At 42.6% G+C, this 21323-nt stretch overlaps 1 protein-coding gene across 1 annotated transcript in view; it reads left to right on the forward strand.

Moving 5' to 3' along the window:
* Nucleotides 1-11816: 11816 nt before the first annotated feature.
* OSBPL5 (oxysterol binding protein like 5) overlaps nucleotides 11817-21323 on the forward strand; it is a gene marked incomplete at both ends in the record, with an annotated part of 160799 nt that continues 151292 nt past the window's right edge. Inside the window, one exon of the mRNA XM_079537607.1 lies at nucleotides 11817-11831. Coding sequence (XP_079393733.1) covers nucleotides 11817-11831 — 15 coding nt within the window. The remainder of the gene's footprint in view (nucleotides 11832-21323) is intronic.

A 21323-nucleotide genomic window follows, 5' to 3' on the forward strand; every position in this document is an offset into this window, starting at 1 on the left:
CCTAGTTTGGATCCTGCCTTTGTATTATGTTGCAGTGGAACCTATGAAAACTAACTAGAATAGGAAGCATTTCTGCCTAGCTGCCACCCAGATAGTCTTGCAGAAAATAGAAGTATCTAACCCATTGTTTTGATGTTGGAAACAGGTGCCAAAATTTCACTTGTCATCATCTAAGGGGTATCCATTTTTAATGCAATGGCATTCACTTCAACAATTCTGTGATTTAATTTTTTTTCCTGAAAGTGAATCGTTCTTGCAAGGGAAGAGTTGAAACTAAACAACCTGCTGATCCCAAATATAAGTGGAAAAAGTTGGTAAGGCTTAAAATGTTTTAAACAGAGTTGGATTTACTGTCAATGTGAGTAGGTTGGAAACACCTCATAGCATATGTCTGTGGGAAGAACAGGATTGCAGGAAATCCTCTATTAGGGATCTCTTGTGGATCCCTGTTGGCCAAGACTTGAATTCCTGCAGATTTTTTTTCACCGCATTCTGAAGTTCTCTGTGTTGCAATTGCTGTGATCTGTCTCTTCACCCAGTGTTTTCTCTTGCTGTTGCTTATCTAAACCTATTCACTTTCCAGGCTCAAAGTTCCACTGTGTGGTAATTGCATCTCCTGCATTTCTTTTTCAGCCTTTTTCCCATTTGGGGCCTGCTTAAGAAGGGAAAAGTTGATGTGTTTCAAATAAGTGACTGTTAGTTAAATATCTTGAAATGATGTACAAATTTTATTGTTTTCATATTTGTTGTACAGGAAATTTCAGCACATGTCTAAAATGTTGGTTTTTTAAAATTTGATTTGTTTTTAAAAATATAAAAGTAACGATTAAAAAGCATCATCTGGAGCACTTTCTGTCATTTTTGCTTTCTTGGTTTTCTTTTCATTTTCTTTTGAAAGAAAACTAGTTTGCCAAGATACCTGTATTGCATTTAGAAAGGCTTTAGAGTTGGTAAAGAAAGTGGGTGAAAAACCTCTGAGGTGGTGTTTGAGTTGTGTTGCATCACTTTCAAAGCCAAACAGCTCCCTAAACAAGTCAACAGGTCACTAAACTCTGTCACTAAGATTTAATTGGCAGGATCAGGACCCTGACCTTTCTCTGAACAAAGAGTTTGGTACCATGTAAAGGAACAAAGCCTTCATCCAAACTCCATCAGAAGTTTTCCATTCATAGAGATAACCTTTGGTGAGAGCCAGTGTTTCTAGCACTCAATTACTTACAGAAAGGCACAGGATTACAAATGACCCAACTGTAGGTGCACATGAAACATCTCAGCTAAGTCCAGTTCTGTTAGAATTCTTAGTCTCCATTCCTGGTTGTCATCTGAATCGCTCCCAAGGAAAATCACATGCCTGAAGGGTGGTGCTGGCACTCAGCATCTTTCCAGTTCATCGCAGGGTGCTGACGCTTACTGTAAGATCGTATGACCCTACATGGCAACCGTGCTGCTTTTTCTGAAATGACTGTGGTGAGATGTGAAGAGTGAGATGATTATCCTGTAATCCTCCAGTGGGTGCATGTGCCAGGCACACGATGCTTGTCTGACCACTCTCAGTGAGCCTTGTGGAGGAGAGAAACCGCGTTGATGCATCTTCCATGCGGGACCGGTAGCAGCTGACTTCCATTGCCATGGGCACTGTGCTTCATGGAGACCTAGGGAGCAAAATTCCTCGCTTATTTCCTTGCATCACATAGGCTTCTTGTTTGCTCTACTGAAGTTCAAATATTTCAAACTGTTCTGGCTGCTCCTGTAGACCATGAGGCATTTGTGGAAATCTATCCAGTGATGCATTCTCATAGCTTTGGAAATACCACTACTGCTGTTTCAGCCATGTACAGATTCTAAAAGGTGGTGAATTGCTATAGAAGCTACTGTGACTAACGTGCCCATTTAAAGGTATCCTCAATCTGCTAATTCTTTAACAAACTGTTCACATTTATTCACTTATAACTGAGTGACAGAAATTTCATCTGGCAGAATATGTCTCTTATCCTCTCACATGCTAAGCCAAGGAAGGACAGCATTAGTGCAGCCTCATTGCACAGTGACTGGTTGGAGTAATTCAGCCAATTACCTCTACCATGCAATGTTCTGTGCTACAGTTCTTCCCCATCTTGTGTCTACAATGAAATTCCATGATTTTTCAGCCTGATCTCACGAACGTTTTTTGCAGATAGATGTTAATTCAGTCTTTCCAGCCGTTAGCAATCTGTTCAGGTGAGTAGAGTTGAGCTCTTATATTTGGAAATCATGTTTTATACCTGGACTTGTATAGTGGAAATGTTAAGTCACAGCTTGAAGCAGTGATTGAGAACCTAATTGGAAGGCAGGGCCAATCCAGGGGAACTCAGGTATATGCAACGTACCTGAGTGACCAGAAGGGGTGGAGCCAGGATCTGCTCCTTTCCAGACCTCATCTAAGGGTTGGCATTGGAGGCAAGGGCATCTTGCTGGAGGTCCCTGTGTACGTGAGGCTTTCTGAAGGCAATCCGCTTCTTTTCTTTCTGTGTCTGCTGCTATTGCATTTGAGCGAGTTCTCACTTGCTGCAGCCTAGGATTTTGCAAATACTTGTCATTGTTGTGCTTTCTGTCGTGTTACAGTGTTGCATCTGGTCATCCATTTGTTTTTCTTCCTTTGAGACTAAAGAAATGGAGGTCTAGGAGAAGAGCGTAACATTTCTATCCTGTTCTGTGCTTTGGTCCAGCAGCAGATTGAGAAGAAAATAAAGATTGGTGCTTACCTCACCTTTGAGATAGGTGTGCTGATCTATGTCTCTGCCAGAGAAGTTAGTTTGCTTCTTTTCTTCAGTCTGCGTGGCACTGCTTCAGAGAGTTCCTTTTCAGTTTGTCACACAACAGAGTAAACATCCTATTGAAACTTCTGACTCCAAGTATGTTTCATTTTGGACTAGTAGATGTCGTCCCCAGCAGCCAGAAGCAAAGCTAACAGATAAGCTCCCCTCACTGAGGAAAGGCAGACTGGTCGATTTGATAAAAGCAAGTTACTTTAACTCACATTTTACCTCTGACTTTCCAGGTGACCAGAAAAGAGTTGGATTATCTGGAACATCAGTGCTCACAAGATTGCAAGCACAGTGCTGTGTGCTAGAGAGACAGTGCTCCCCACGCACACTGCCATGCTTCTGCCCTTGTTTTGTTGCAGGGCAGACTGGACAAGAAGTCACATATCCTGAATTTTTAAAGAAGCTGTAAGGGACTTCTAGACTTGTTTTTAACTGACAGCTTTTTTTCCTGTAGTGTTTGTGATGCTGGAAGTGTATTATCAGAAGGAAAACAGGCTCTGTGCTAAAGGCAGCTCTGATGTCAGCTGTGATTATGGTACATATCCACCTGAAAGCTGACTGCTGAAACTGGAGATGTAGCCTGTTCATTTCTATCTTCATCCTCCAGATGGCACATGATGCTATTGTTCTTTCCAGGGACAGCTTTTCCTGCCAGGCTGCCTGCTCTCTCACTTAATCCCTAGATTCTCTTCCTTCATCCTATGAGCTGTTTCCCTTTCCTTCTCCCTGGGCTGTAGGTGCAGAGCCCTTCTTTGACAGCCCTGACTTGTGTCAGTGTTTCAGCTCAGGCCACTGTGACTGTAGGGTTGTCTGCCAGCTTTGGGTGGGGGGGTAGGAGCATAGAGCTCATGTACAGAAGGGTACACCCCATCAGAGAACTTGTTTCAGAAGCTCGTAAGTTCAGTGATGGCTTGATAATGCAAGGTAGCTGGTGATTGTGTGAAATAATCTTATTTTCCTTGGGAAGTTGCTTTTTCATTCAAGTCTTAGTGATGCCTAGAGATTTTCTGATGGTTCATGTAGTCCACGGCGTGCTGGCTCTGGTCTGACCGTTTTGGAGGTAGTTGTTCAGGATTATCAGCTGTATTCATTTCCTTTCCTCCTCAGTCTGCTCTGCAGCTGTTCCCAGCAGTAATGGATTTATAGCATTGCTGAAAACGGTGCAGATATCAATAAAGATGGGGAGACAATGATCTTGCTTATAATACTAAACATGGATAACAGTTAAAAGGCTATTTCAGTTTATGAATCTGTTCATGTGCATGTGTGTAACACTAACTGTGATTCTCCCATGCCTTTTCTTACATAGCTCCTCAGGGTGACTTTAAATGCATCTTTTACAGCATCTGGCAACATCTGCTGAGTTACTTCAACTTCCACCTCCAACCTAAAACACAATGGGATGCCAATGCAAAATTCTACTGACAGATTTTTGTATTTTTGTATTATTTTTTTCTAAGTACAGCTATAACTGAGTGTAGGCATATATGTGGGACATGATGTTATCCCTGCTCCCTCCTCTTGTGTATCAGGGTGGGAACAGAGGCGTACCCAAAACAAATGGCTTGCACATGAGCTTGGCAAGCTGAGCATGAGGCTTTTTTGCAGCAAAACTAAGTACAAAGCTAAAAAGTGGTGTGTCATAGACCAGGGAATTTGAAAATACACAGATGCCAGTCAGTAATATCCATATAAATAGCCTGAGTTGCTGTCTAGAACTGAACGCATGATGCAGCAACACTGATAGCTCTCCTATACATAGATTTTGGCATATAAATAGGTCAGCACATGCAAGACAGCATTCTCTTAATTATACTTTTATATTAGGATATTATTCTAACTGTAACTACATAGGGCGAAGTTTTACACGTCAATTTGAGGATGGCACAGTGTTGCTTCCAAACCAGAAACTTAAGACTCCTTGAAAGACACTGGCTTTGCATGATGTTAGGAGAAACACATGGGAGCATTATTTTACAGAATATGGGCAATTCATTGTGTGTGAATAATGACAGTCCCGGTTTATTGCATAAAATGATACGTATGTTTTAAGTGCTTTTGCTAGATAAAGTTGGAATCAGTGTGAAAACACAACAAGCATCCCAGTCTGCAGAAGCTGCTCTCTCTACAAACACACCAATGCAGCTCTGGATTGTTCTGTCACTTATCAAACGTTGTGGCTTTGAAAGATTTGTCTGTCCAGTTTACATTGGAAAAGGCTGGATGGTTCTTTGAGAATCAACTGAGTGTTTTCTGGGCTGGTGACAGGGCCTCCAAAGAGGGAAAGACTCACTGATGAGATTTTACATTCAGCAGCATGGCTGGATGAGTATAACTGCTAGCTGAGTAGAACACAAGATATTATGTGATGGCCACGAGCAATGTAATGAGCAGCATTTTCAATTGCTTACTATTTTCTGGACTATTTTAAGATTAAAAAAACAAACAAACAAAAAACCTTAGAACAGTTTCAAAGGTGCCTTTGCAAAATATTCACAAGTAGTTCCTTTGCAACTAAATATATGGAATGAGTATAAAATCAGGGAGGGGGGGAGGGAGAGAAGAGGGATATGGGTTATTTGAAGTCCGAATGATCAATTTCTTCATTGTGGGGAAAAAACAAACAAACAGCAACAACAACAAAAAACCACACTTACCATTAAAATATTACAAAGAGGATGGACAAAATGAACTGACGCCTTTGCCAGCAGCCGCATTATGGTGCTGAATTGCTTTCCCATGGGTTGGGGGAAGGAGAGCATGTTTTTGCTGTCCTGGAACTAAGGAACTGTGATGGAAACAAATGGGATGGGTTGCTGCAGATGGACACTGCAAATGTCTGAAGAAGGGAGGCTGTTGTGCCTTTTGTCCTTGTATCGCATGAGAAAAGGGAAGTAATGAAGTATTTTCAAGCAGTTAAATAATTCCATGGCAGATAATATAACATCTTAATACCTGGAATTGTACAAAAAAAACAACAGACCAGCAGTAAGGTGAGGTTAGTACTGAGTCTCTCAGCAGTCTCCACAGGGAAGGCATTGTACTCAAAGCTGACAGTGGCCTTCTAACTTTGCTAGTGCATATGGAAAATCCTTACAAGCTAAGAGTCAATGATTATTTCCTGTGTCTGAAAGGCAGAAGCTGCTAAGCATAACAGCGAGCTTCTCTTGTTCACTAGGACATCTGCCAGCACTGAGATCAAACCATGGCTTTCCCTGGCCACCGGCAGGAGGGAGCTGCATATTCTTGATCAAAAGCAGTCTGCTTGAGCGGGGATGGTTTAATTATTGGTGACAAGTCTGATAAAAGTCCTTTGAAGTGAAAGTCTTAGGATGACTTCTGTTTCCATATGGGGGAATCAATCGACTAATTACAGCAGTAAATAACCTTGAGGATTAGACTGAAACATAAGGTGAGAGCGAGAGCTGTGTAAGGTCCCAGGCAGCAGGCATGAGAGTGACCAGGCTGGAAGGGCAAAAGACTTTGGGGTGAAACAGCCATCTGAGGGTGTGCCTGACTTTTTGATCTGGTCGTTTCTATGTAAAAGCAATGGAGAAGCTGGGCCAAGAAGCTGAGGTTGCCAGAGCTGTGTCTGTGATGCCTTGCCAGCCTTGCAAATTTGCTGGCAGGGCATCTCACGTCTTCCTGGCATGGACTGGTCCCCTGGAACAGCCTAGGGCCTTCCATGCCAAGGGCAGACACAGCGCTGGAAATGAGATACAACAGGGCTGCAGCAGACAGGAAAACCCCTGCTTAAAATGGGCCAAACCCTGCAAGAGGGCACCCATCCTGTTGTCAGCCCTTGCAGCTGCCCACAAGGCTGGGCCTCACTGTAAGGCTGAAAGCCCAGCCCTGGCCACAGCCTGGGGATGCCTGTTGCCCCTTATCCTCCCCATGCCTGGTAAAGCACTGACAGGTGGGCATGCTGCATGTAGCTGCAGGGAGGGCTCCTCACAGAGGGAGGAAATCAAGGCACCCAGATGGATTCTCCTTTGGCAGCAGATGAAAGCTGCGGGCCTTCAGAACAAAGAGCTCAGTTTTTGCATGTAGGAAATTAAGAGATCAGCTGAGTAATGCTATGCGAGCTGGAGGAGAAGCCTTAGAAGTTAGAAAAGCACGTTGTGCTTTGGTGCATTTACTGGTGATGCTGACTGAGGCAGCTGTGCTTTTGAATCTAGGCATCTTCATGCTAACTGAAATTGCAGTACAGCACAGGTGAGGGAGCTGGGCCAACAGATTGATGCCTCTTCTACAGTATAGAGTGTGAATGCTACTGAGAGGAGAATATTGTTGTTCTAACACAAAAAGCTGATTTTGGCTGAAATGGGAGCTGGAATAAAATGCAAGCCATGCTATCTGGTATTTAAAATATAGAAGCCAGTAGCAATCTTCTTACTTTTCAGTTCAGCTCTGCTCATGGGCTTGAAAGCTGGGGGCCATTGATGCAGTAGGACCAGGCCAGCTTTTCTTCTGAGAGTCTTCCTCACATGTGGTCCTGTGGAGCACAGAGGGGACTTAATGCAGGCATCACTGACCTTGTTGAGGGCAGCTGAACATTTAACATGCACACTCCAGAGGACTTTGCTTCACATTGGGTTGTATTTAGCAAGGGTATGTAGTGTTTTATTGCATGGGGTTACATACAAGAGTGCCTGAGAACAGTAGATAAGCATTGCTGCAGGACCTGCTAACCTGAAGGGGCTCATGGTGAGGTAGGGATTTTAAAATCACCCATAAGTAGCAGAGAGACAACATAAGGCCCAAAGAAGAGAATGAGTGCAAAGTTTGCAACTTATCAAACATCAGCAGGTTGAGCACGCACTGCTGGGCTGAAGCTGATGCATCTGATGCATTGTTTGGTCCTTGTGCAAGTGGAAGGAGGAAAGGGGTGAGGGTGGAGGGGGTTTATTTATGGGTGTTTTAACAGGGAGACAGGGTGACATAAATAATGCATGACAAATTAGTCCAAATGCAGCGGAGAAAGGCTCATTTCAACCGGCACAAAATGCGAGATGACAAAGTATTTATGCCAGAACAGCTGTTTAAGTTTTCTCATTTATTCATACAGATTTCCTCCCCATTGCAGTTGGGGCTTTTGCCTAAGGCAGGACAGAAGTGAGCAGCTGAGCTGGAAAATAGATTTGGTTCCTGCTGCGAGACAGACCAGCACACCATGCTTCCTTGCCTAGCACTGGGCAGTCCTGTTTCATAATCTGATGCAGCGTGTCCATGCTTAGAGCTGGCTGCCTGCTTGGGCTGTGGCTTGATTGCAGATAAGGCAGATAGAGCATTACTCGTACTTCCATGGAAACCGAGAGGCCCGTGTTGACTCACTCTAGTCTTTCCTGATCCCAGTTTCTCCAAATAATTTCCTTCCAAACTGCATTTGCTATTGCAACATGAATTATGTATGCTTTAAGATGTTACATTCGTTACAGATGATAATGAGAACGCCAACAAGAGGACATCAACACTATACTGCAGTGTCAAACTGATATAAGGATGTGAGCGTGCATGGAAATGAGAAGTTAGGCAGGCCTGTTTGAATTCAATTTTCCTGTCAATAATACTAAAGGCCAAAAGATCCAGTATTGGGTTTGCAAAGTTGCTTTATCTGAATCAAAGTGAGTTCTGAGCTATGTAAATTTTTTTCATTGTGAATAGCCTAAAATCCCTTTTTCCATCTTAGAGGGCAAACTGTGCATTTGTCTTTATACACTTTGACACAGCTGGCATCATCCTTCTTGCTCATCAAGGCCTGCACCTGAATTAGGATTGTGTGATGCCACCAGGGACCAAGAATGGAACCTTTCCTCCCCTTTTTGCATGAGGGCTGATTGAATCAGTTGCCCATCAATCTTGGCTCTCCTCTGTGTTGGGCTTTTCCCTTTAAAGAACAGCCTGTTGCTGCCTTGCTTCTCACAGGTGCAAAAAGCACACAGGAAAATAATTTTCCCTTCAGGCTGTCCCAGGACCGATGCTTGTGTTCTGGCACATACTGCAGTTCTTTGCTTAAGATTGTGCTTAGATTTCTCCATGTTTCTGGAGATGACAGCTTAAATTGATGTAGGAAAAGTAGTCTGAGTTCCCTTCCGTTTCACTATTTTTTCCCCTCTGTGTTCACAGTGTAATCATTCCTTGCTTGAAAGGATAAATCTATGGAAAATGACACTACCCTGCTATCACCTGTGCTCAAAGTAGATGAGCACCTGTGCTCAAAGAAGTGTTGAGTAAGTAATAGCCATCCCTCAAAAATCAGGAAGCTCTCCTTAAACGTTGAGATTTTACATATTTATATGTATATAAGCATTCATATATGTAAAAATATTAACATGCTGGGTCCATAAAATATGCATGAACCTGAGACTGCTGCTAGAGGCCAAGACTGCACAACCCCATCTTTTGGAGACACACAGATGCAGCTGCATATCCAGGTGCCAGAAGGGAGATGGAAGAGTGAAGCAACTTTTGATCTCGCAGTTGGAGAGGCATTATGTAGTTTTTAGCAGTGTTAGCTCTAACTGCAAAGATGTGCTTCAGTTCCTTCAGGTGTCATAGGCTTCCTGCACACTGCTGGGCTTTCCTAATAGTAAGAATAGTAAGTAGTGTAACTTTCCTTGCAGTAAATGCCCTACTTCACACGGTCCCAGGTGAAGCGTAAGCGTGCTGTGGAAACTCCTCAGTGTGCAGATTCAGCAGATTCTGCTTTCTTCTTTTCTTTTTTGGTAAGGCTTTTTCTCTTTCAGCCATGGTAATGAATTACGGATTTGCATGGCCACTGTTATGAATTCTGAAAAGCTCTGAGTGCATGACTGTGGTGATGAAATGCCCTGTCAGCTCTCTCTAATTCAGTTAGTCTCTTCTTTCTCTGTCTCCTGATGCCTTGATCTAGATGGGCCTCACTGCTTTAAAAGTAAAGTGGGACACAGGGATGTGAGAGAGAAGAGGAAAACTGCTGAACTCCCTGCCCTGTTCCAAATTAATTAGAGCCAAACACACCTCAAATACGTATAGAAAGAAGCTTAGAAAATACTTCCTGGTACTGCATCTAAAAGCTAAAGCATATGATGAATGATAAGCCACGTCCTGTGTGTTACCAGCTCTCTCTGCAGCCATTTTGGTGGCACTGAGACCACTTTGAGGGAGCGCCTAGCAGGTAATTGCCTTCAGGGGGAGTGTCCATCAAATGTGCAATGGGCAATGTGCACTACAGTGGCTCAAAATGAAACCCTATGTTTTCCAAAGATAGCATCCAGTCCCCTGCTGGAAGAATACACTGTGAATTTGAATCGTTCTATGCCTGTTTACATCAAAGGAGAACCCAGGCTGTGAATGCTTGCACACGCAGCTTTCCAAGATGAGAGTACAAAGTCCAGGCTGTTGAGTGCAGTTAGGCTATGCCTGTGTGCTGCCTGTTCTTAGCATGTGGCTCTTAAAGAGATTTTTTTTTCCATCTCTCTCAGTATAACTTGGCATTCAGAGCTCTGGGGTAACAGCTCTGGATTGTGGTTTCCTAAGAGGCTGTGCTACTGGCATGTAAAGAGAGCATCAGTAGCACTGCCTCACGTGAATGAGAAATTGTCCGTATAAAAACAGGAGAGTAAAGGCATCAGCCCATGAAAGGGGAGAGTGGTTATGGTTCATGACAGCCTCACTGTCCCTATTCTAGCATAACCCATTTTTCCTTACCAGGTGCTTTTTCATTAAGAAACCCCTCCCATTTCAAGATGCGGTATAGCTTTTTGTAAGGTCTTAACCTTGCAAAGGGCTGTTGGTTCTCCTGACAGCTTTGTCCCCTCACAAACACAGGTGAGGGAATATGAAGTTACTAGTGAAGGTGAGATGGTGTGTGCATTTGTGTCAATAGGCTGGAATAAATGTCACTGCCCTCAGATTGGATAGCGAGGCAGCTTAGGAGGTGGAACACCTCGATGCAAAAATTATCTGGGAAAAAAACTCAGATTGTTTTTACCTCAAAGATGTAAGCAAAGGTTAATGCCAACATGCAGTACACCAGAGTGCAAAGATCAGCAGCGATTTTTCTCCACCAGGATTTCATGGCAAAAGGCTTCATCTACTGTTGAAACCCACATTTTCAAACTGGTGGTGTAAAGGTCTGTTCTTTATCCTAGTGTTAATTTAGACCTGCTGTCACACATAGCTGCTACAAATGCCTTATCACTGTTAGGATTCACTCCAGCTCAGCTGGTGTTACTAAGGCTGACATTTTTGTTTTTCCCAGGAAAAGGCCAAGGTCCCCTGGATGTCCCTGGGTGTCAGCCAGCTTGAAAGCCTGCCTCCACTACTCTTTGTTGCATGCTGGGATTTTGCTGCTGCCACAGGCTGGCAGGGTGAGATCAAGGGCTCCTCTAACTGGCCATGAATTCCAGGATGAGGCAGAATGGCTTTGCACTGCCTGCATGACAAGTCCAGCTCTGGAAGACAGAACAGAGGTGATGTTTCAGTGATCTGCACACTGCCCACCATGAGTTCTGCTGTTCTCAAGTAAATGCTAGGCAATTTGGGCAGCAACTCCCACCTTCCTTACAAAGCTAGGTCTGATGTGGCACCCCCACTATGATCATGAATTCACTTCTCTGGATGTCACTGTATTGCTGCCCAGCTCATGAGGCACCTGCTCAACTGACTGATTTCTTTCCCCTTGTCAGCGTTCCGAATAGCTGTGCATCTATTTTAGCCAGGCAAGTCACAGGATGACAGTTTACAGCAGCACAAGCAGAGCAAGGTTGGATTTTTGGAGAGCAGACCCTTAGCATGGGGCAAAATGCTCACCCGCACTCTGATGCTGGTTTTCTTTATTGGCTGCTCCTGAGCCTGCAGCCAGAGGAACAGTCTCCTGTGTAACGGCAGCTTTAGACAATTTTATTGGCTGATGAATCTGATCTTGCCTGGCCACCTTCCAGAAACACTGACTTGCCCGAGATGAGAGTGAGAGGAAGGTTGCTCTGCCTTAGGCTGTAAAGCTATTGTTTTGAGACCAACGTGACACCCATGCCTTGCTGCACGGTAAGTGTATGAAGACAGATAGACACGCGTATCTGTACGTCCGTAACGTGCTTCGTAATGCAATTGCTGACAATTAAATGTGCAGGTCCTTTGGACTGTGTCTTGTTTGCTGCTTAATTATGTGAAAATGTACTTGGTTAAATTGCTTGCTGTCACAAAATGCTCAATTAACTGTTGCAGTGATTTAAGTTGAAACGCTGCATTTGTCTCCTCCTGTGAATATTTCCTGTGCTGCAAGTCATCCATTTAAGCTTTCTGCTATGAGAGAACAAAATACAGCTACAAGACGTTAATTTTAAAATATTTTCTTTTTTACTAGCTTTACTTCCTTGCTAGAAACTCGAAAAACCAGGGCTGCCTGGTAATGTTTCCTCAAGTCTTCTGAAAATTGCTGATCAACCTTGCCCTTTTTTTAATGGGTGACTTCTGTGAAGTTTGATGCTATGGATTGTTTTACAAGTTATGCTTTGCAACAGAAAAAAAAAAAAAAAAAAAAAAAAAAGAAAGAAAGAAAGAAAAAAAAAAATAGGGCAGATCTACTGAAGCCCAAAAGTGTTTGTGCTCAAAGTGGCAGGATACTGCATTGCACCTGCATCAGTTGAAAACTGCTCTCCAGATGAGCATTTCTGGAACAGCCTCCAAAGCTATTGCTACCTAAGGGATTGATGGTTGACCTGCAGCTTGAACAAGTTGAAGGAATGCAGCTTTCTGGACTGCAGCAGCTCTGTAACATTTAAAGATGTAGCTAATCCTGAGAATGCAATATACCTGCTGCTTCAGAAATCATACTACATATTTGAAGTTTCACTCTAGCAGCCCCTAAAAGCTGGCACGGGGTTGAAGGCTGTGACTTCTTGACAGCTTTGGGAAGAAACCTTTTCCCACTGTACTTGTTCAGAATGTCTTTGTCTAATATTCCACCACTCTGTGTGGGAGAGGTGAGGGAGAAATTTGGTGGCAGTGTTTTCTATGAACAGATCCCTGCGGAGCATAATGCAGGGACAATACAGCATCCTCAAGTCTAAGACAAAATACTGCACTGAGTAAAGCTATGTGCTAATCATTTCTAAATGCTTCCTGAACTTGAATTTTCTGTTCTCTTGAGTATGCTTAGTGTACTTTTGTTGATGTTAATGGTGCTTTTCCTTCTGAGGGACGTGAATGAACCAGTGTGGCTTACATGACTGACCTTAGCTGCAATAGCTCTGCAGTACCTTGCTGGCCTGGGGTGCAGTGGGTTCCCTCAGATGCCAGAAATAATTGGCTTGGTTTCTAAGACTGTTGTTGTATGCCTTGAGAGCTATGAGAAGAGGTTGGAATAGGAGGGCTAAGTTTTGCAAGTGAAGGAGGAACATGCATCTATTTGCAACTGTTGTTGTAAGGAAGAATCTCTCCATTGTGGGCGTGTGAGAGCAGGGGAAGCCCCAGGTGTTGGTCAAATTACCAGGTGTGTTTCACAAGGTTATTAGGGAATAATAATAATAAGTTTTTGAACCCTTCTATGACAAGAGGGACTGAAATAGAGGAAACTGCGTATCTCTATTACTATTTGCAGTTATGAGAATGAAATAGGAATTTATCTTAATGAGAATGGATGAGGCAAACACATTTTAGTATAAGTTTGCAGTTCTACAAGGTAGTATTGACAAACTTTGGTGCAGTGTCTTCTAAGCATTTGTTTCACTGGCACCATAAGTAGTCTAAATTACTTTTTCACTTGCTCCTGTGTTTCTGCACTACTCCTTTTACTCCTCTGAATGTCTTAGGATTTTGAGGAATCCATGGGAAGCTGACATTAAAACTCACTGGATTTGCTCCTTACTAGAAACCACAGGCAATGCCATTGTGTGGAAGTGTGGCAGTAACTGTAGAATAGTCACATGCAGTTTTACAGATGTTTGTGATTTTCTGCAGTTCTGTTGCAGAGTTTTGATTAAGACTTCTTCCAGGTTAAGGTTTAAAGTTTAATACATGTGAAAAACATTGTGTTGACACTACTGTCTTGTACCCCTGGTCTATGTGGGTAATTTCTAAAACGTTGTGAGCACGTTTATCACAGTGCAACCTGTATGAATATTCGACTTGTGGTTTAGTGGGACGGAATTTTCGCATCTGTGCAGATTGTCCTAAATGCTGCTGGAAAATGGCATTTATACTTTCAAGCACCTTTTTCTCCCTGTTGAGGCTCTGAATCTCTGGAAACACTGCAGTGGTGTAATTAAGTGAGAGTAGTGGTTATATGTACTGTGGCTGTTTTTAGTGAGGATCGGGTATTCTCCAGGCAACTGGAAAGCTTGTTCTGAGAAGCTTATTTGGGTTTAAGTCAGTGTTAGTTGTTAGATGGAAATTCTTTACTTGAAGGACAGTGAGGCCCAGGCTGCCCAGAGAAGCTGTGATGTCCCATCCCTGGAAGTGCTCAAGGCCAGGTTGGATGGAGTCCTGAGCAGCCTGAGCTGGTGGGAAGCAGCCCTGCCCATGGGACGGGGTTGGAACTGAATGGTCTTTTAGATTCCTTCCAACCTGATCCATCCAATGATTCTAAGACATAAAAGTCATTTAAAGAATGACCTTTTAATGAAAGATCTTGCTGAACACCTACTGTCTTGTCTGGAAGGGCAAAAAGTATTCCTTTTTGACCCTTTGTGAGTTTCATGCATGGCTGTATTTTTAAAGTTTCCAAAAGAGCTTTAAAAAACGAGGGAGGAAAGACCAGAGTCCCTTTTGAGTATTTCATTCTGATTCTGCATGTTTCTTTAGAAATAAGAAACAGTTTCAATGGAGAGGAGAAAGTCATAGAATCAAGGAAACGTTGGCCAAAATACCCTATGGCTCAGGGAGAATCCTAGACAAAGCAGGACTTCTGCCAGTGCTAGCTCAAGTCAGCTGGAGTTTGGTCTCATGGAGTCCTGAATGTGCCAAAAGATAGGGGTTGCTTTCATTGGGCTCCTGTTTGCCCTTCAGGAGGAGTATTAGTGTTGGAAATGAATCTGTGAAGTTGCACGCTGTGATTACAATACTAAAAGTGAAGGAAAATGGGAGGAAGCTGTGCATGAAGATGCGAATCCTAGTATTAGGTTTAGGTTTAAATTAGAAACACTTGAATACAACCAATGTAGCTTTACCACAAAGCTTGACACAACTTAAGTCTTCACAGTTCTTTCTGTTTACATGTTACTGGTACCTACGGGCTGCATGTTTATTTCTGGAATAAGTCTCAGTGCTACAACTGTTAAAATGCTGGCTGCTGCTTGCATTGTCAAGCCAAAGGAAGACTTGGTCTCACTCAAACACCTGTGGGATTGTTACCTGAGGAGAGTGCCTTGTGCCACGCTGATGGCCTTGCTGAGGAGTCCCTGGGCTGCAAGGGTGACTGGGAGCCTTGCAGGACAGCAGGTGAGGTGGGTAAGAGGCATCAGCGTGGCAGCCTGTCTTGGTCTCTTCAAGGCCATGGCTGCAGCCAGACTCACAACAGTGTTGGCAATCTGCTGTCAATCATCTGATGCAGTACTCAGCACCCCAATGGCTTTGTAAATGTGTTGGAATCCTGAGCTCTCTTTTTTGTTAGGGTAGATGAAAGATGGGGATATTTCTAGCAATTGGGGCTTGAGAAATGGAGAGGGGGAGGAAATGGAGAAATAAAAAAAAATCTCAGAAGGAGAAACTAAAATATCATACGTCTTGTGATTTATGTTAGTGGTTCTATTTGCCAATTCTGTAGAAATAGATCCAATTCTCAGGCTTTTACAAAAGCATTTCTTTGGGGATGTTGCGGTGTTCTTAAATTAAGATGTGAGTGCAAAAAAAAGGGGATACAGTGATTTGTATTTTGATAGTTTAAAATACACTGTTGTGCAATGCTTTTATGATATGCTAGTGTAGAATATGGACTTGCAAATTACAGTCATATTTTAAAGCACTTTAAATGCAGAAAGTAAACTGAGTGCAGTGATTATATTTTTATCTTGGCTTTGTGTTAGTTTGGATGTGATCTGTATTTCTGTATATGTCTGTAAACATGATCCTGTTGACATGTGTGCAAGTAGGAAGCTGGTAGGCAACGTGCCTGCATATACATCAGTACATTACAGAGCCACAGCACAGAATATTTACTACCAATATTCGTTCACAGAATTGATGAGCTGTGAATTTGTGCTAGGAGTAATAAGGCAAGAATCTGTTTATTCTTTGTGATACGAATAGCCAGATCAACAATGGGAATGAAAAGGATTCTTCATTTTTAATTATGGCCCAACAAATGGTGCATTCATTATTCACTGTTGAGAAATGGCCCATATGGCATATTTTGATCACATGCTTTGCAACTTCTGCAACGGTTAAGCACTTCTTTTCAGGGAATACAGAACATAAAATTGAATCCAAGGTTTTTGGCCAGAGAAATGTCTTGAGGGAAAAAATGGGTGTTATCAGGAGAAAATACCAGAGTTCTGCAGTCTGAAGTTCTGCTGTGTATTACACACATCAGAGCAGCAGAGCCAGCAGCTCCCTCATGTTCCAGGAAGGATTTTTTCCCATCAGAAAATGTAATTCTTTCACAGAAAATGTGAAGATGGCTTTTCCATGGTGTGCAAGCTGGATTCCAGAATGTCTTGTATGTGAAGATTGGTTAAAAAATAACCAGAGAAGAGAGCTTTATTGAGAGTGAAAAGCGAAGTAAAATTAGAATGTCTTTGTTTCTGAGAAATATACACCACAAAAACCCCAACAGCCAAACCTCACCTCTGCACATCTCAGCAAAGTCTGTCTGTTTTCTTTAAATCAGAGTATTTGTCATACCTTTGAGGAAACAAACAAATCCATAGCTAACACACCAGCTGGAGAGACTCAGGAACATCTCCATGGAAATATCATCTCGGAAAGCTCAGCTTGTTGAAGTTTCTTAGTGGTTATCTTTCGAACATTGCCAATGGAGAGAAAATAGGAGACAACTCGGTCCCCTGGTTTTCTACACCCACTGTCCCAGCAGGAGGATGGATGATAGGATCTCTCCAGAGCAGCTCTCACCTTGATGACATAGCTGCTGTATCCACTTTGATCTGGGTGAGCGGCCAGTGTATGGAGCCTTTCTGGGGTGTTGGTACTAGAAAAATGATACTAATTATTTATGGCTCATCTTCTACGTAATGTTCTTTGCTTACAAAGCTTGTGTGTATGCATGCTTCTGTTTCCCTGAACAAAAGAGGGAATCATAAGATTTCTTCCCTTGCAATTTTCACGTGGTCCTTCCAGAGGCAAGGAACTTGAGGAAGGAAATATGGGGGAGACGATGGAATCTTACTGATTTCTCTTTGGGAAAAGTTCATCAGTAGCAACCTATGACCACTCATAACCTGGTGCAGCACTGTCAGCCCTCCAGATGATAGCTTAAAAATTGAGATGGTGCATTTCTATATGTATGTGATGGAGTGTTGCCAGCTAAGCGTGTCCGGATGGGTATTGCTCCTCTGATGAAGAAATCATTAAGATATGGCATTCTGTGGGAATCTAGAACAGAATAAAATCTCACATGGAGAATTAGTGGAAGGTGTGAAGGTGAAGAAATCATTCTCCAGGCTTGTAACTGAAGGGAGGAGAAAAAGAAAAGATTGTGTGATCATTTGAGTTGCTACTTCATGGAACTTGAATTATAGGGCACTTAAAGCACTGTGAAAACAAGGGGTGCTTTTATCTTTCAGTCAGCACGCTTGTACTAATATACAAAAAGCTTTCCTAACATAACTGAATTCTCCTTTCAGCTGATGTTTCAGAAAGAATTTTGAACAAATGTTCTATCAATTCTTGCATGCCTTTAATTTTTAGGTTAGAGCATGGAGGTATTAAATACTTGTTCTTTTGGTTTCCCTTTAGTTTCCCTGCAGTATCTCATAATTACAATTAAAAATAAATCACAGGGAGTAATGGCCTAAAGCTTGAACATAGGGTGCTCTGTACTAACATGTGGAAGAACTTCCTTATGGTAAGGGTGATGGAGCACTGGATCAGGCTGCCCAGAGAGGTTGTGGAGTCTCCTCCTACGGAGATATTCAGGATCTACGTGGGCACCCGTCTGTGTGACATGTTGAAGGGTGCCTGCTTTGGCAGGGGGATTGGACTCCATGATCTCTTGAGGTCCCTCTCGACCCCTGTAATAATACTGCAGAGGGAGTGCCCTTGAGTTGTGGCTTGGGAGATTCAGGTTGGATGTGAGGAGGAATGTCTTCTCTAAAGGAGTGGTCAGGTATTGGAACGGGCTGCCCAGTGAGGTGGTGGTCATATCCCTGTGGGGGGAGGGGTGTTCAAGAGCTGTGTAGATGTGATACTGATGGATGTGGTTTAGTGAGCATGATGGGGATGTTTGATAATTTTACTGCATGATCTTATAGATCTTTTCCAGCTGATTGGCACAGGTTGCACAGAATATGCAGTTTGCCATCTGGAATGTGTGTTGGTCATTATCTATGCCTTCAGAGCAGATGGCAAATTTCTTAAATGCAGCTAGCAAAAATGATGTTGGACAGTCTGTTCTGGGCTGTGTGAAATGGGTGTTTATCTCAGATTCTTGTACATCACTGGAGCTTAAGGTCAGGGAAAAACTTTTAAAGTACCTTAAAGCTGCTGATTTTTGAACTTTTTTAAGTGATTTATATAGGAGCTTGCTCTGTTGAATCCCATAATCAGCTTTGAAATACTGTTCCTGTCTATCTTCCTATAATGAATAGAAAGCTCCTTGTTTATCTAAAATAAAATAAAGAGCCTAACTTTGGCCATCTAGCATTGCTGACTCACTGAAAGGTTGCCTCTGACAAGGAAAATATGAAAATGACTTGCTGAACTGAGAAGAATAGGAGGGACAGTAATGGATAAATGCTTTGACCTCTGTAGTGTAAACGATCACATTTGAAACTAAGCATGGAGGAAAAGAGCATTTGTCTCAGGAAAGAAACAGTGCATTTTTCCTTTTCCTGGAATCCATGCCAGGAATAGGAACGTTTGTGTTGGTGCTTCAGGCTTTACCTGAATGCCATGGAACAGCTGGCCTTGCCTGTTTGAAATCTGCAAAAAAGATGGATGGAATTCAAAAAGGGAAGTATATAAGGAAAAAAGAGGTAACACTGAGTAATCTAGGAGATCTCTTCCTAGCTGCACTTTATTAATGGCAGTTTCCCACTGTGGTTATTTGCATACATTTACTGAGGATAGCAGAGCTACTTTCCTTGCTCTGATTTTGTTTTGTATAACTGCAAAGTATAGAGCTGTCCCTCACGCTTGCCAGGATGAAACATTGGTGAGAAGTAATTTAACTATAGGGGGTTTAATTATGATAGTTTATTTTTAATAGGCAAATTTAGGGTATGCATTTTTATTTTGCAGTAACTTCGATTTTTTATTTTGCACCTTTTCTTTTTCCCTGTAGCAGTAATTCCTCCCATTCTCTTTAGCTGTCATGTGACCATGCAGCTCCACAGAGGGACAAGGAAGGCTCTGTTCAAAAACAGTCAGTGTATTTGGGGCAGAACTCTGCAAATTAACTGCAAGCCTGTTTTTCTAAAACCTGATTTATGCCAACAGGGACATCCTTGTACAGCGTGAAGCAGAGCTGCAGCAATCATAACAGATCTACTTTGTCTGGTGGAGTTAAAGCCTTCAGTCCCAAGTGCACGTGATTCTCTCCTCATGCCTCAGTCATCTCTGGTGTGCTTCCCTGGGCCTGGGGAAGTTTTGCTTCCTCTCTCCTCCCCTGCTTATCACTACACCCTATCACGTGGCAAAGCTGTGTTTGTGGCAGGGTTTTGCTACCTGTGTAGGCACAAGTGAAAGCACAGCAGCACTGGCATCGCTACAGCATTCCTGATTACATCAAGTCCCCAGGACTCTCTTGGCCTGTTGAGCTCAGCCCAGGCTGCTACACTATTTACTGCTGACACCCAGGCTGGGAACACTCCTACATCTTGGTTTCAATCTGCTTACCCAGAGCATGGCTTATTGAGAATGCAGGGGTTACTCTGAGTTGTGTTTCTCTGCAGCAGTAGCTCATCCTGGAGTATTAATCTAGTTTGCTTCTTACATACAGTTGCAGAAAAAAATCTGTGCCCATGCTGCTGCTTCTGCTCAGTTTATCGTTTTGAAAGACACGGTCCATTTCACTAGGGCTCTTTCCGTGTTTGTAGGTCAGATACATCTCCCTGTGGGTCAGCTGTATGTCTTCAGCTATGAATGTAGGTCAGCTGGCTGCTACGTAGCACGTTCCTTATTCTTAAAAGCACAGGTCCTGTTTGCAACTTTGCAGTACATTGTACTTATCCACCTTGTAAGAACATTCATTTTGATGATGTTACGAATGGTCCAACTGCCTTTGTGACATTGGAAATCCTACCAGCATGGTAGTAAAAAAAAAATCAGTCTAAGTGCAATAGACTCATAATGAGAGCCTTTTCTGCTGTTTCCCTCGAGTTCACCTGACACTGTTTTTTTTTCCTAAGGAGACAATCCAAGCTGTAATAATGAAATTAAAGATTATAAAATAAGACAATTGGTGTTTAAGAGTTCTTCGGTTTTTCTGCTGTACTCAACATCTCTTATGATGCTAAGCCTAAACTCTGTTAATTCCTGCATCAGAGAGAGCTTGTAAGAAGTTTGAAGTCTAGATGTAAAAGGGAATTTCACAAGCTTGCAGTGAGAGTATGATTCAGTTACACTGTTGAAGGACCTGCCACTTCTTTTACTGTGTGCATTTACTACATTGTTCAAAAAAGGCAGCAAACTGGTTTACATTTCCATGCCTGCAGACTCTAAACTTATTCTATGATACTTAAAACACTTATAAATCTTTAGCCCAGTTTCTATGAAATTGAGGCTTGTGCAATCCTTACGCAAAATGAAAAGCCCCAAAAGGTTCCCCCAGAAAGAACAGGTAAAAATCAGTCACTGGGTTCATGAATCAGAACATTTACTTTGAGATGAGTTTCACACACAGAAGGTAGGTGGTTCAGAGTTCTTTTGACATAGATGTGGACACCACCTGGCTTCTTGTAGGACCATGGCAGTGTACAGATGGGGTCTTCATGTGTTTTCTTCTCCTTAACTCAGTGTCCTTGTAGAAAGTTGCAACACTCCTCAGATCAGTGGCAGAGGAGGTAATTGACAACAGCATAACTTGGTATGGTTGTCACCCCTGGCCAGAGGCAGAAAAATCAGGTTACCATTTTGCTGCAGCAGAAAAGCAGGCAATTCGGAACTGCAACTGATTTTCTTGCACAAGATAACATTAGAATAAAATACAACTTTGTAATGGAAATGATCTAGCATTAAATATGAATTGCTTGTTCCCTTCCCATAAGAAACAGAAGGCATTTTCATACATAAAAATCCATATTTTCCCCTCATTTCCATATCCACTATTAACAAATGTGACAGATACACTCTGAAAGTATATTCTGTGTACCTTGGCAGCCATTTCCAACTGGGAAAGGAAGCATTGCCTATCAGATATTAGCC

This window comes from Tetrao urogallus (genome assembly GCF_951394365.1).
Source record: "Tetrao urogallus genome assembly, chromosome: 6".
Classification (NCBI taxonomy): Eukaryota; Metazoa; Chordata; class Aves; order Galliformes; family Phasianidae; genus Tetrao; species Tetrao urogallus.